The sequence below is a fragment of the Erithacus rubecula genome (assembly GCF_903797595.1).
Source record: "Erithacus rubecula genome assembly, chromosome: 3".
Taxonomy (NCBI): Eukaryota; Metazoa; Chordata; class Aves; order Passeriformes; family Muscicapidae; genus Erithacus; species Erithacus rubecula.
Genome location: NC_136689.1, coordinates 113,144,040 through 113,159,747, shown reverse-complemented (window position 1 = coordinate 113,159,747; position 15,708 = coordinate 113,144,040). Strand labels below are relative to the sequence as shown.

The 15,708-nt window shown below is 37.9% G+C and overlaps 1 protein-coding gene across 3 annotated transcripts in view; it reads right to left on the bottom strand.

Moving 5' to 3' along the window:
• The window catches only part of NKAIN3 (sodium/potassium transporting ATPase interacting 3), a 347,132-nt gene that overhangs the window by 71,268 nt on the left and 260,156 nt on the right, over nucleotides 1-15,708 (bottom strand). For all 3 annotated transcript variants that reach the window (XM_079301831.1, XM_079301830.1, XM_079301832.1), the window contains exon 4: nucleotides 14,635-14,832. In XM_079301831.1, coding sequence (XP_079157957.1) covers nucleotides 14,635-14,832 — 198 coding nt within the window. The remainder of the gene's footprint in view (nucleotides 1-14,634; nucleotides 14,833-15,708) is intronic.

Sequence of the window (15,708 nt, the reverse complement as noted above, 5' to 3'; positions counted from 1 at the left end):
TGGGAAAGGAAGCCTGTACTGTGCAGATGTACTTTCATTTTCAAGAGCCTCTGTTTCCTCAAATGAAAGCCAATCTGACAAAAAAAAAAAAAAAAAAAAAAAAAAAGGGTTAATTCACCATGGAAATGTGCAAAACTTTTCAAGTCAAAGTCTTCGCATATGCTAAAGGCACAGATGATGTTCTATGTAAAGCATTACTTTTATCTTTATTGTTTTGAATATGTAGGATCATAAGAATGGACACACTCCAACTGCCACTTCAAAGCTCTACAGATAATCCCACATCCCACTTGCTTTGTTTGCATATTTAATTTTGCTCAAGTAAAAGGCAAATCAAAGCTCATACTTTCTTCTCTGAAAAATTTCTGTACAACCCTCCTCAGCAGTCCAACTCATCTGAACCAGTGTAAGTTACCAAGATTCCAACTCATTTGAGGATATTTCTATTTACTGTGTCTCTTTCCCTTACTCTTCACGATAAAGTGCTTCAATTTCTCACCAGATGAAAGTCATCAATCTCCACCATGTCCAAAAATTCTTCCTCTGTAGATCAGAAGGCTCCTAATCTGTGGAGCAGGTGTTGGTGTTGAAGCAGGAGCAGCCAGAGGAAAGGAATTGTTTCTGGTGCATGAGACAGTTGCTGTCAATCAGTCTGCAATGCAGGTGTCAGTAAAAGCAGGGTCAGGCTCCCAAGCTGCAGGATGTTTCTACCTATTCTGATCCCTGAGAGTGAAAAATGGGGCTGAGAGCAGGCAGTCTGTCCCCAGTCTCATATCACCTGTCTGCTGGCTTTGTGGAATGATGTGGTGCCTGAGGTGACTTGCTCAAGGGAGGAAAGAAATAACTGAAATTGTAAAATGCCTTCATTCAATGAAAAAACATTTCCAGATGACAGGGGGCAGAGAAGTCCAGTGTCTCTTCATCTGGCAATTTTCTTCATTCCCTCCTTGAAATTTTTGAATTTCTGCTCAGGCTCCAAAGGAGACTCCAAAAGGTAAAGTTCTTCTGCTGAAAGTCTTTCAACCCCAAGAAAGAGGTCAAGAATATTAATATGAAAGCAAAGGAGCTGATTTGGAAGAGTTTAAAGATCAAGAACTTTTCAATGTCATTTCTATTCAAAGCATTTCAAACAGCAAAATATATTCAATTTAGGAGAGCTTTAAGTGAATTAAGCTGTTTTCCAGATTACATTATTTCCTCATATGACTTGATATGCAGTTAAATATGTAATTAGAAATAAATATATGCTGATGATACTCCTTTGGTCTTTCATGAAATCTGGCACCCTACATAGCTAATGTGTGGATTCACTCCTCCTTACCAGAGGGAATACTCTTTTCATTCCCTCTGTAAAACCCTACAGAAAATTGGGTGTCTAGAAACACACTGTCTATTGCAACGAGTGCTGTAGGTTCAATAAAATTGCTAGGAAATATGTGAGAGTCCTGGAAACTGCAAAGTCTACACAATCTTCTCCTTATTTATCATTTTCTACATAAATTCTTTATCAATGAGCACCTAGGGACTTTTTTTTTTCCACACACATCAGCTTTACAAGTGTATATTTCCATTTATTACATTGTAATTATTTCCAGTGAAAAAGGTAGCTTTAGTGGTGTTAGTTTACAATATTTTAATAAAAATGCATTACTCCCCTATGAAAAAGAAACTCCCACATCAGCTATTTTCAAGCAGCACCTCTAGACTGAAACAGACCAAAGGAGAAAACACCAATAACTACAAAATATTCTTAGCCTGGAGGTATGATAATCTGCCAATTCCACATCATGTAGAAACAAGCCCCTAAGAGACTACAACATTATTTATCATTTTTGCCTGCAGACCTCCTATGGAGTCCCATATCCACTGTCTGTGGACAAAACCCACAAATCATTAAAGAAAGAAGAATTTTTGAAAGGCTTAAAACCAAAAGCAAACACCTCACTCTTTCAAGCACTCTATTACATGAGTAAATTTGGCATCCCCCCATGTTTGATAAAGGAGCTGAAGATTTTGTATTAAATTGTGGGCATGGTACCAGGCAGCTGTGTTCCTGTGAAATTGAGCACATTTCCTCAGGAATTCCTGGTGGTGAAGTATGAATTCTCATTAATATGGGGCTGTGTGTAATCTCACAACTGGTCAGTGCAGCCTCTTTATGCTGGGCAATAAAAACCAGACAGGCAGTGTGGAAAACAGGGGAAGAGGAATCAGAAAAGACCAAAGAATCCCAAACCTTAAACAACTTTTGTGACTCCATCAGGCACAAACAGCATAGAAATATCCCATTTGTGACATTGAATCACAGAAAACCCAAGCAAATAAACTCCACAGCACTCTTGCATCCATGGATGATATGGCAGGAGTAAATAAAAAGGGGCAAGGCAGAATCCCAGCTGCCCCAGGGTAAGAGGTGTGTCTGCCTTGGCTCACACCTCAGCACATATGCTTTCCTCTCTCTCCCAGCACAGACAAACAGGGTGGACCCTGTGGCCAGGCTCCTGGCCATAATCCCTGACCTGTGCTGGGGCTACCATTGGTGGCCAATGTGGCCTTTTCACATTTCAGTGATGCTTTTGGTATCTTCTGTCACAATATCCTTCTGGACAAAATGTGCAGCACACAGGACTCTATGACCCTATGAAAGACACGATAGTAATATGCACACACAATGGGGAAAACAGAGGATGATGCTCAAATTTATTTTCTGGCTCTGTTGGGTTCATTGGTCCAGACAGGGATACTGAAATCCTGCAATGCACACTGAGTGTTTTAAGCATGAGGACATCCTCTAATAAGTGTGATCAATACAGAAAGCAGAGCATTGGAGGGGAATGGCAAACTGTTCTTTTTAGGACTTTCATAATCTATTTTAGCTGCCAGTGGAAAGATGTGCAGATTAAAAATATTCTGAAGTATTTTTGTGCTTTTTTTCTTTGGTGTCTAATGCCTTAAAATGTATTGTAATTAGATAAGATTGCTAGGGAGAGTTATAAAATTACCATTATTAATTATATATAATATGATAATAATAATATATAATTAAACATTGTATCATATCAATATAATTTATATTAATATTCTAGCTTGCATTAGAAAAAGTTCCATGGTTAAAAAAAGCAGACAAACTCTGTGGTAGAACAAGCCCTGGTTGAAGTACCATCTTTACACCACTGTATATGATTTGCACAAGAAAATAAAAAAGCTAAGGCAAAAAAAATAGAAAATAGAAATATTTCTCAAGAAAATCACCAATTTTTAAAATTGTATCTATTAAGCTTTCTGCTTGGAAGAAAGATCATCTATTCCAGATGGTCTATTGATAAATTGCACCACTTGTTAAAGCTTGGTGGCATGACGCTGATATCAGTGGTGCCCTTTAAAGTCCTTTCCAACCCAAACTATTCTATGACTCCATGAAACTAAAACCCCATGACCTTATGTAGGGACCATGGGACATGACACATACATCCCAGATGCTGTCCTGCATTTTGGGTGGAAAAGGGAATTTTGAAATATATTTACTGGGGAAGCTGAAGTAGATGGCCTTAGTAAATTTGTGTGCTTTCTTTTTCTCAAGAAGTAATCCTCTTCTCTATTTGAAAATTTAAGGAAGAGCATTAAAGTTGCTTTCTAAAGTAAGTAAGGTGGTCTGGGGTATCTGTTATTGTTAATTAGGCCTAAGACCATTTTCAGGCAAAACAAGATAAGCAGATACAAAAGAAGAGAGAAATCAACAGCAGAGTAAAAGAAAATGCAACTATGCCTTCCAGCATGGCCTCTTATGTGTGAGGACTGTAGTGGGAAATGGCATGGATTTCTGTAACTCACTCCCACTCTTGGACATTTGTACCCATAACAAAACATGCAGAAAGTTGATTTCAGTTGCCTAAAGCAATTACAGAGTCATGGCAGGGAAGGAAAAGATGTCTCTCTTCATAGTTAAGCCAGATCTCACTGTGCAAGTGGCAGAGAAAATAGGAACATAAAATGGAGAAGTAAAGGAAGTACAAAGCTTGCAGTCCAGTTGTGTCCTAGACTCAGCTCCTTGGTGGGCTGATTTGGGGAGAGCATCTTTATGTGAGGTTCCTGGTAGAATCAGGAAGAGGATTCCTGATCCCAGGAAGAGGAAAGGGAGAAGTAATAATGAAACACTTTCCAGTTCACTCCTGCTTGCCTAAGTAAAAACTCAGTATCCAGGGAGGGAAAGTTGGAAATCCCTGGCCATTAGTGATAAGAGATACCAAGAAGATTAAATTTGTAAAAAAAAACCTCCAGGCAATGAAGAAGATATTTCAAACACCCACAGGACTCCACTCTTGAAAACCCTTTCTGGGAATCAGCATATTACTTGAATAAGCACTCAAACTGTCTGGTGTAATTGACCAGGATGTAATTCTTGTTTTCTATGTTGATCTTTATATTTTAATTTACTATTAAAATAAAATAGATTTTTTTTATATTATATATTTATGTGTGTGAAGATATCAGGTACATTATAAGTTAAGTAACAAGATAAAAATAAGTGAAATAAATCACAAGTAAAAATGGAAATGATTATGTGCTTTTAAGAGGTTGCTTAATTACCTATCACTTTTTACTGTCATACACAATGATTATCAATTAATCTACATAGCAATAATTTACATAGGAGGTAATGGAAAGTTAAGCTAGAAAGTCTCACATGACTGGGAATGAGTTTTTGAAAAATCTTTTCTTACAGCATAGATTCAGAGAGATCCAGCAGATGTCTTTCACAACACCTGATTTATTCAATTATCATTTTCATACAAACATCAGCATTATGGAACAACACCATTATTCATCATTCTTCTCCTTCCCTTGGGACAATTGTTTCAACTTTAGCTTCTATATGGTTGAAAAGAAATTTGCTTCTCAGGCTTCTACCTTAAGATGATTTTGACCTTTCAGAACTGTTATTGACACCACATAAAAACTTACAAACTTAAAGCAATTTACATCAGTCTCCCTTTCAAGACCACAAGCAATTTTACCTATTTAGATATCAAAACACAGCAAATGGTGCCTCAAGCATCCATTTCACTCAGTGTCTACCTATTCTGAACTTTCAGAGTACACAAAAATCCTTATAATTATTTATTCCTAGACATATCCTCACACAATCTGTCCTTCTCATCTCTGTTGTTTTTCTTTTGATGACAAGACTCACTTCTTTTGTTCTATACAAGTGCATTAAAAGTGTCCAACTTAGGCAAGTTAGAGAACCACTGAAAAACTCAAAGAAAGGCAAAATCACTAGGTAACTAGTGTAACCTATGTAACCTCTACTGTGGTAGTGTAAAGCATCACTTCTTAGGTTTTTATCAACATATTTCTTGACTGCAGTCATGGACAAACATTTTATTAGTCTCCCATGGTACATTGATATTGCAGTGGCACCCAAACTTTGCTCCCTGGCACCTTGTCTTGTGGGCTATGATCCCCCCCTGCTTTCCTTCCTCCCCATGGAGCTATTCACACACCTGATCTGTGAATGGGGAGTGCTGTGACACCCATGTCTTTCGGCAGGCTCAGAAGCTGCAGAAGAACAGCACCAGCATCACTGCTGCAGCTCAGTGCCTTTCCTTACACAATATGTCCAAGGATTTGGCATGAACTGGGCTCTCTCCATGCCCAGCACCTTACACAGGAGAGCTGAAAGGAGATAAGAATTTATGGAAAAGTATTGAACAGCTTCTTAACAAACCCCTTAACACCCCACCCTCTAGTCAAACCTGTCACCAACATGGGTGCAACAGGGGAAAGCACATCCTGGGCTAGACTTCACACCTTCTGGTGGGATCCCTGTTCTGCTTTGAAGAATATAAAGGAAAAAGTTATATTTTTAACAGTTTCCATAATACTAGATAGCAAACAAAGAACGGTCACAAGATGAACATATTTATTACTGAATTTGGGCAAGAAGACTTAGCTACAAAAGCTATGAGGGCAACATTTGCAGAACACTGGGCTTTTAAAACTTACTCTGCACTGCAACCTTCCTGTACAAATATATTTTCCTAGAAAACCTCATCTGTCTTTCTGTAAGGAGTTCTGAGAACAAGTAGTTCTATGAGCACATATGCACCTTGACTTCTTTTTCCAGTGAAAATCAAATAATTTCCTCAAATCTTGAGGAGTATGGGTTGCTTCAGTGTTTGTTTAGTGAAATCCTCCCCTAGCTTCTCCTATTTCCATAGGAAAAAAAACAGAGAGCATTGCACATCACTGGGGACTGCATTTGAGAGAAAAGAAGAATTCTTTCTGCAGTCAGGTCACATCCAGGCAACAAATTTTAATGGAAGAGCTAGGCTGTGGATTTAATACATGATTAAAAGAAAAATGTCCTGTCAGTGGAAGCTCACACAGAGATGGGTTTTAATCAGTGGATATCTTTCCCCCACATAAGGAAGTCTGAACACATGGGTACCAACTGCAATATGCAGAAAGAGTCATGCTGCTGAGCAGGAGTGAGCACATATTTACTGCTCAGCAAGACTGCAGTGGGAGGCTCACCTCTGCTTTGCCTGTCTTTTACACTACATGTGCAGGCTAAGGAGTCAGTAAAAGAGCAAAATAACTTTACTTAAAAGTCAATTAGGGAACTGTATTCTTTGGAAAAAGAAAACAAAATCAGTAAGGTCAAGCCTATCCAGTGCTGTCAATCACCATGTGAACTCTTAGCCTAGAGAAGAAGTTAATTTCCTTGGTTGGTTTGCCAGCTTCACAGCTGGACAAGACCTGATGCAGCAGAGCTCTTTGCACTGAATTGCAGCTTGGCAGACAGGTACAATTTCTATTCCACCTTCCAAGTAAACTATCATGCACTGATTCCCACAGGCTGTTGAAAGCTCATGAGTGTCCTGGGAGGCATGAAGACAAACATCTTAGAAACAATATGCTCTGGCTTTCTGAATTTCCAGGATCTTTGGTGTCCTGGTAGCTCATCAAAGAGTTAATTGCTTCCAATGATACAGTCAAGAAAATATCCCTAAAATTCAAAGGAAATACTGCTTCCACTTTTCTTAATGAAAATTGTTTGATTTCCATGTTCTCTAAAAAAAAATATATATATATATAGATTGGCAATCTCTGTTACACTTTTCACTTTATTCTCTTATAATTTCCAAATTCCAGTGCAACATTCAGCATCCTGCTCAGCTCCAAAGACAGCATGCAGGCACACAAGTTTGCTGAGGCACTTTAACCTCTCTTTACCTCTTTCACCACCTCTCCTGCTTATTTGCAGAGATCTCACTTGTGCTGGAATCTGTGATCACCACGTTTACTGTGCACTGTGCTGCTGCAGTTCCCTGCTCAGTGCTAGTTCAGAAATTAAATCAGAAACTTAATTTTAAGCTAACTTCAGAAACAAAGTCAAATGAACCAAAATGAATCAGAATGAAGGTAACTGTCTGAGAATTGCAGTAAGTGAGTTGCAGACATTTAGTCTATTGCATTGTTTCTGCCATGGGCATGGCAATTATGGGCAGAGGTTGAAGAGAGAAAACCAACTATTTTCTAAATCTCCCATTTACTTTCAGTTCTTCTGCACAATTTGCACTAAAATATTAATGAGCTCCATAAAAATTAAAATAATCAATCAAGTTTTACTATAAACACTTCTGTGTAAATAAAAGTATTTCAGAATTCCTGCACAGAATTCTTCCAACATTTTTGACAATTCAGAAATTGTCACAGTAATTTTCATTGTTGTGTAAAATGGCAAACAACTCTATATCAAGTACCAGAAAATATGTAGAACAGTTAAATTCTTGTGTAGATTAGCTGTCAAGGTGAGGGCACTTCCATATTGTTAATGCTTGAACTGTTGCCTGCTATCCCCTCAGTCTCAGCCAGCTCTGCTGCAGAAGTTGGCCCAGTCTTTTTCACAAATCCTTATGATAACATTCAGTGAATGAAAATGCCAGCAGCTCTAATATCACAGTTCTCAGTTCCTTTTAAATGAGCTGCATGAAAAAGCAGACATCCCTGGATTGACAGCTGAGAGGAAAAACCACAGATTTATCTAAATCCTGTCTCACATAGCTGTTTTATTGACCCAGACTGGTAATTAGACAAATATACTTGTGTATTTTAGTACCTACACACTACCATGAATAATAAGGTCTAACTGAACCTAGCAAGAAAGAATGAGGCCATTTCTAGAATGTTAGTGCAGATACAGTCTCAATATTTTTCTTTCTCTTGGTTATATTTTCTAACACTAAAGGCTTGATAATGGCAAAGGTGAAGTGGGCTGTATGCAACACTACACAGGAAGAGTTGCACAAGGCATAGATCATAACACAAATAAAATAACCACAACAAAGCATTGGAGGTAAAGGCAAATTAGAACAAGACTCTATAGCTTCTTTGCAGTCTCTTTCAGAGACTGGCAACTCCTCAGTAATATTGCTGAGGCTGACAAAATTCTTCTGATTTTCAATAATCTGGTGATCTCACTAAACTTACAAATAAATCTGTGAGAAGCCAACAGCTCATCTTAACTCTCTATTCACATGGCCAAGAGACAACTGCCCCTGACTGTTTTTTGGGTTTATTTTTGCTGTTGTGATGATGATTATGATGATGTCTGTGGTGAAGAACAGGCATCTTTCATACCCTTTATTAAAGAAATGCTGAAGTTCAGCTCTGCAGACAATGAAAAAAGTTAATTTTCTGCACCACTTGTGCAATCATTTATTATCAAAAAGAAGACAAACTGTTTTCTAAACAAAAAATGTGGAAAGGGTGCAAACTAAAATTGAAGAAAATATGGAATATATTCAGGACAACTATAATTACTCATGTAGCCCTTAACTCTAAATTGCCTCATGCTTTTTTATCACATGTGGATGTTGACTGGCTTTCTTAATCAATCACATGCCACTAAAGAAACAGAATGAGAGCAAGGAACCTGCCTGAGCACTGGTGTCAGCCCCTACAGGGATTTTATTTGGAGAACAACATACATGATATGCTTCTTCCCATTCTTTTCTGTCCAATTATAAAAATAGCAGGGCCATAACTAACAGGAAAAAAAGGGCTGCTGCAGTGTCCCAGAGGAGCCACATTATATATTGATATCATTAAAGCTTTTGCTACTTTTAAATAAATATGAACCAAACTGCAGCTCTGGCTGAATGAAGGCAGGAGCAAAAGCTGCTCTGCAATCTCTTTTGGAGCAATTCCTGGAGCTTTCCCAGTGGCATAGAGAAATTAACCTAAACATCAGGGATAGTGGTAAAGCCGTCCAAAACAACCCAAAAAAGCATTCAAATTTATGGGTCAGTAGTAAAAGCTTGGTCAATGACCTGAAATACATTAAGCCACTCCAGCACAGACCATGATCTTAGTCTCTCTGTAGCTCAGTAGTCACAGTGTTTTCCTTGATTAATTATTTACACAAAACTCATAACCTCCATTTTAATGTCTGTTGTGCTAAATACCTTTTTAAATTAAATTCTATTTTATTTTGATGATAAAAAAACACTTAAGTCTACCAAATATCATAATTAATTCCTATGTCAAACAATCAACATTTGTCAGATTCTTTGAAGACAGCAGGGCAGAAATAATCCACAAAGCAAGACAATTGCATGGAGTCAGTATGAGGCACTGACTGGTGGCAGATATTCAGAAATTAAGTCAGATCCTTGCTTATAATTTCCCTATGGATATGATGCCTGTGTGTACTAGAGAGAAGAATAGAGATTAAGAACATCAGAAACTGTGAGGAAAGAGAGGAATAGAGTCCTCATAAACAAGAGGATGCAATGATCATTATGACACAAATGATTATTATGAACAATAATAATAATAGTAATGAAAACTCTAAATATTTGAAATAATCATACCTGGTGAATTAAAGCATGATAACCCCGCAAATGTGTGGATAACAAATCTAAGAATACTAACAAGTCGATTTTTAAAATGTTTAGCAATAATTTATATCATTAATTATGAATCTTTTGAGCAGGTAGGGACCATTTGTACGGAAAATGAAGAAAGAGCTTGGGCTGTATTGGACAAAGTACTGCCAGCAGATGATGGGTGGTGATCCTGCCCCTCTGCTCAGCCCTGCTGGAGCCTCACCTGCAGCTCTGAATGGAGGGGTAATGAGGATGGAGCCTGGCTCTTCCCAGTGGTGCCAGTGCCAGGACCAGGGCAATGGGCACAAACTGGAACACAGAGGTTCCCTTTGAGCATCAGAAAACACTCCTTTGCAGTGTGAGGGTTACCAAGCCAAAGCACAGGGAGGCTGTGGAGTCTCCTTCCTTGGAGATACTCAGGAGCTGTTTGGACACAGTCCTGGGAAGGCTGCTCTGGGTGGGCCCAACTGAGTGTGAGCAGGGCTGGATCAGGTGAGCTTCAGAGGCCCACTCCCACATGTGATTCTGTGATACAGAGGTTGCAGTTTTTGTCCTAGTGGTAGACATGTTACTGAGCATTCAGACTCTGCTGGAAGCTGCTCTAGAAGCCTGTTGCCTCTAGGGAAACCATACAGCATTTATAAATTCATGGGAAGGCATCTTTTTGGGACATACAGTTTAGTAGATGGTGACTGCTCACAGTGACTACAGGATCCAGTTCCCAGTTTGGCTACCAGGAGTGCTTTTTCTTCTATTTCTCATATTACAACTTCATTATATTCTGCAGAAAGTATTGTATTTTTCTACTTTAATGTATATTTTGTGCTTGCCAGTGTATGTGATAAGCTATTTCCCACTGATAACTTTACCTTAGGCAGATATGCTCACTGCTTTTTACTTCACAATGGAAAAATTTCAGTATTGTTAATCTCCCTATATCACATCTCTGTCTGAATTTACACGTGACTCTGCAGCAGAGGATTTGGGTGCTTTTTTCTGACTGTTCCTCCTCTGTAGGTCCAGCAGGCAGCCTGAGGGTTACAATAATTGACACTTATGAGAGGTAACAGAGGGACCTCCACAAAGCAAACCAGAAGCTTCCTTAACAATACCCTGAATTTGCCTCAACATGCCAAAGAACTTCTATGTTTTGCAAGTTTTTAGGCTTAGAGCTTTCACTTCCTTTGCTTCCCCCCTTCTTTCAGTGGTCTAGATTTTAGGTTGTCCTTCTATACAGTGATGAGAATGGGAGGAAAACTAACTTCACCTTGTGCCAAACAGCATAGAAAGAAAATAACATTTCCTGGCCCAGAGGCATCTAGTTGTGTCAGCCCATTGCTCTGCCAAAATGTATTAATTTTGCTTCTTCAGCACTGATGAAGTTATGTGGCTGCTAATTCCAGAGCTAGCACAGTGAACCCTGGCTTGGGGCTTTGTGCTGCACTGTGTTAATGCCATATTGGGCTCTGGGTCTAACACAAATCTCTCTGCAATAACTTGGAGAACTTTTTAATGTTCAAACTATTGAAGTCAGTGTCTATCTGTCATTTAATACCCTCAGTGTGCATGATCTGTTTTCAAATAACAACAAAAATTGCATGAAGTGTCTTTCTCAAAGATGCTGGCACCATTTTGACTGTATTATTAATTTGTTCTCTGAAAATCGAGGTTTCTGTAATGATGATCTGCCTTGCATTTTAAAGGTGTTGTGCAGAAGAATTTATTAGTCAAATATATGCCCTACATCAAATAAATATAGATCTTAAATGCAAAATTCAACTACAGTTATTCTTTATTATTAATCTAATTCTCTCATAATCAAATCAGAATCAAATCTCTTGATTTTCCCTCAATTTAAAGAAATGTTTAACATCTTCAACTACCAATCACTTAAATAGGCACCTAGAATCAGAATGAGATACAAAGTTACTGTTTCACCAATAAAAATATTTTTTTGAGAAATAACTATAAAGCAGATACAAAAATAGCTTTACTGTGTTAAAATTAAATAAATGACTGTCAAGCTTATTTCCTGAAGCAGGGTTTAATGCAGTCATAGCTGCAGCATCCTATGCATATAAAAAATCTTTATGCAAGTCCAAAAAAAAAAAAAGTCACCTTTCAAAAATGCTGCTAGTGAGTTACATATCTCGACAGGTATCCAATACTTACCCCCAGAGATGTTTCTTGTTCCAGAGGCTCTCACTCCCTACCAAATGGAAGTGTTTGCATTCCCGCTCATTTGGACAAAGGTTAGCATGATAAAATGATTTGTTATGCCAATAAAGTTTTTTGTTACACTGTAAAATGGTTTGTTACGTTACTATTGCTACATAAAAATGTTATGAAATTTAAGTAGGTTGTAAGGTTCAAAAAGGAATATCCTGCTTTTGGGACTAGCTACCAGGAAAGGTAAAAAGAATGATTTTATGATCTGCAGTTCCCCAGTCCTTTGAAAAGACAACCTAAATGATGTTTTAACCAACAACTGAAATTGGTACCCAATTAGGAAAGCAGTTATGCATCCAAAACAAATGGGAACTTCCTCAAGTCACTAGTATTCAGAAAATGGAATGAAACTGCAAATTATTTGATAATTCAGGTGGTGACTTCTGTCTTATGTAACAGTACATGAAACAAGCCTAAATTACAATTCAGAATGGAAACTCAAATTCAGATTCATGGTATGTTAATCATAAATGCCACAGATGGCATAGCAAGATAGTAAAACTGGAGGAAAACCTTATTTTCCATACAGTATTTTAATTTTAGCATTGTTTATATCAATCAAAACAGTGTCTGAAACTGACGACTATTTAACTCACAGTCATGCCTTATAAGTTCCTGCCACATATTTAATTTTCAAGTTAAATTAAATTTTGAATTTTTATTTAATCCAGCACAGAAGTCATTTCTTAAGAAAGGAAGACCAGTTACATCTTATGCTTTATAATTATTACAGAATTTCTATATTTTAAAATTTTCATTTCTTTAAATTTATGTATATTAATTTTATTTATTCTAATATTCTAATATTTGTGTTCCTGCCATTTGACAGAGCTGTAGTGAACTGAAAAGTGCAAAAGAAAAATCTTCCTCTGATCAACAACTAGCTGTATTTCCATTGAATTCTAGATTTGTTGATAATCACAAAAAGTACTAGAAGAGATTTTAACATATACATTTGTTTGGAATATTTATGGTTTTCTCCTTTTAAACTACTTCAAATAATTTTATTTTCACTGGGAAAGATCCTGACTCAAAGTCTTTGGCTTGAGGATGGCCAGGAGAAGGCTTGTGCAGTTGTTCTGATGTCCCTGAGAAGCTGATAGACCAGGATAAGAGACACATCTTGTGTAGGTGCAGGTGATTTCACTGGTGTGCAAACCAAGTGCACTAACTTTAGCCTGGATCATCAAGTGCAAGTTCATTAATCACAGATGTACAAGTTTATCCAAAGTTTGACTAAAAGGAGTGGTAAGGAAAAAGCACTTGGCATTTTACAAAAGGCATTTAGTACCAGAGGGGAATTATCTTGAACTTTTAGGCAGCTGGACAGAATTATATATGCAACCACATATACCAATTTCTTTTATTTTCTTTTGAAAGAGAAATGCCCTTATGCTGAAAAAATGTAAAAACTGAAATTGAAAAATAATTTTAAATTAAAAAATGGGATTTATTTCACAGATGCAATTTGTTTCACAAGTGGTAGTATAAACCAGATTGCTAGTAAAACACTTGAAATACTGAACAGACCAGAAATATGCATCCCTTCTGGCTGCTCAGACCAGGTAGCTCACCTGACCAGCAGTGTGGACTGCAGACTGCACTGCTTCTCCCACTGTCTAACAGGCCCTGGTGGCCATGGTTAGGACCATGAGCCATGAGTATTCATGTTCTCAAGATAGGTCTGGACATGCTGGCTGATCAATCCTATGTGCAACCCCTTAGGGTCAGCCTGTTACAATGCACTACACACAGCTGTGAAGAGAAAGAGCTACCCCTCCTAGCATATCACACACAGCTCATGTCAAACAACCTGTTAATCACAAGCAGATTGAGGAAAAACTGTGGCCAAGACTGGGCTGTTGCTCCCAAGACAACTCATCCAGTCCCAGCACTTCCCTGCACTGCAGGCTCTTCTTCTGTAATTGCATTTTTTGACTGGTGTTACAACAAATGTGGGCAGTGGAGGTAGAGTGTTCTGATAATGCAGAGTTCAAGAAGATAAAAAATAACATGGATTAATATGAACACATACTTTAATTCCTAATATATTTCTAACCTTTTTCAAGGATTAATCCATAGCTGAGTCTGGGAAGAAACTTAGATACATATAATGTAAAATAGATTTGTAATCAGGGCTAAATAAATGGAGACGTTGATTGTGAACCTCAGATAGGTTTAGACAAATTAACTTTGGACAAGTTAAAGCAAGTCTGCTTTGCTTTGCTCTGTATCTCAATGAATGAGAGGTAATTCAAGTTAATTTCCACCAATCCAAGCTATGGCCAGAATGGGTACTATGCATGTACAGAACTTTATGAGATATAAATAAAGAAAAGAACAGTGCAAATTTTAATAACACGTACATAATTCTCTAATCCAAAACACAATTAAAACTCTCTGCAGCTGTCCATCAGCCACCACACCCCCTTTCCAGGACACTGAACAGCAGCAGGTCGTGTGTGAAAGGACCGATGGAATCCCAGTATGAAAAGAAAGGCAAACTTACAGAGAGGAGTATTTGGATAGCACTGTGGATGACCTCCAGGTACTGGAAATCAATGATGCAGCCTGTGACAGAGACGTAGGAGTAATCCTCCAGGATGCCAGGGGAAGAAGGTCGCACCACCCTTCGTATGCAGCCGGGGCCGTGCTCCCGCCACCAGGAGCGGTGCATCGAGATGTTGAAGGTCATGAGATCTGTTTCCTACAAGAGGCAGGGAGAAAGTGTGAACACATTTGACCTTCTGTTTTTAAGGTAAAGAAAGGAGAAATATAAGATCTGTTATAAAGGTAATGAGATAATTATCCTTAATCCTCACCCCAGTAAATCTAGGATGAAAGTAGAACGTTAAAGTGGAGAAAGGAAATTGCAAACATTCATTGATTATTTTGTAGTTGTGCACAGGAACTATTGCCTGGTATAAGAACAATCTTACCACATACTATACAAACACGTTTCCTTGGACTTACAGCCTGAAAAGCAATTTTGATGTTACTTGGTTAGAGTGTCACTTAAGAACTCTTTTTTTGTTGTTTCTTTTATAACTGACAACAGAGACAGTTTTATCCCATGGTACTGGAGACAGCCAAAATCAAATCTACATCATATCTGATGATTTCCATCATCAGATTCAAATGAGATGTCTCCAGCCAAGCACCCTGCTATCTTTTCTTCCCTTTGCCCCTTACCCAGATTACAAACTTCTCAATTTAGTGAAAGAACCTACATTTGTGAACTGATCTGGGTTTAAAATAAAAGCAGTAAGCTCTCTTCACTCAAATCATCCTCCTGATCAGATATTAAACCTTCCCAGATGAGCACTGGTAGCACTCTAACCCACATAGGATGTATAAAGTCTGTGCATTTTAGTAAACATACCACTTCCAGTTGAAGTGGTGAAAATAGCCTACTAATGTACTAAAGATTTTCTAACAGCTTAACTATGAAGTACAAATAGGAAACTTAATTTGAATTAACAAAAGATTTGGGTCTTTAGGTCATGTGTAAATAAAAAACACTTAAGTCGAATGAATGCCATTTAAATGCAAAAAAAACCACCAACCCTCCTCACTAGAGATA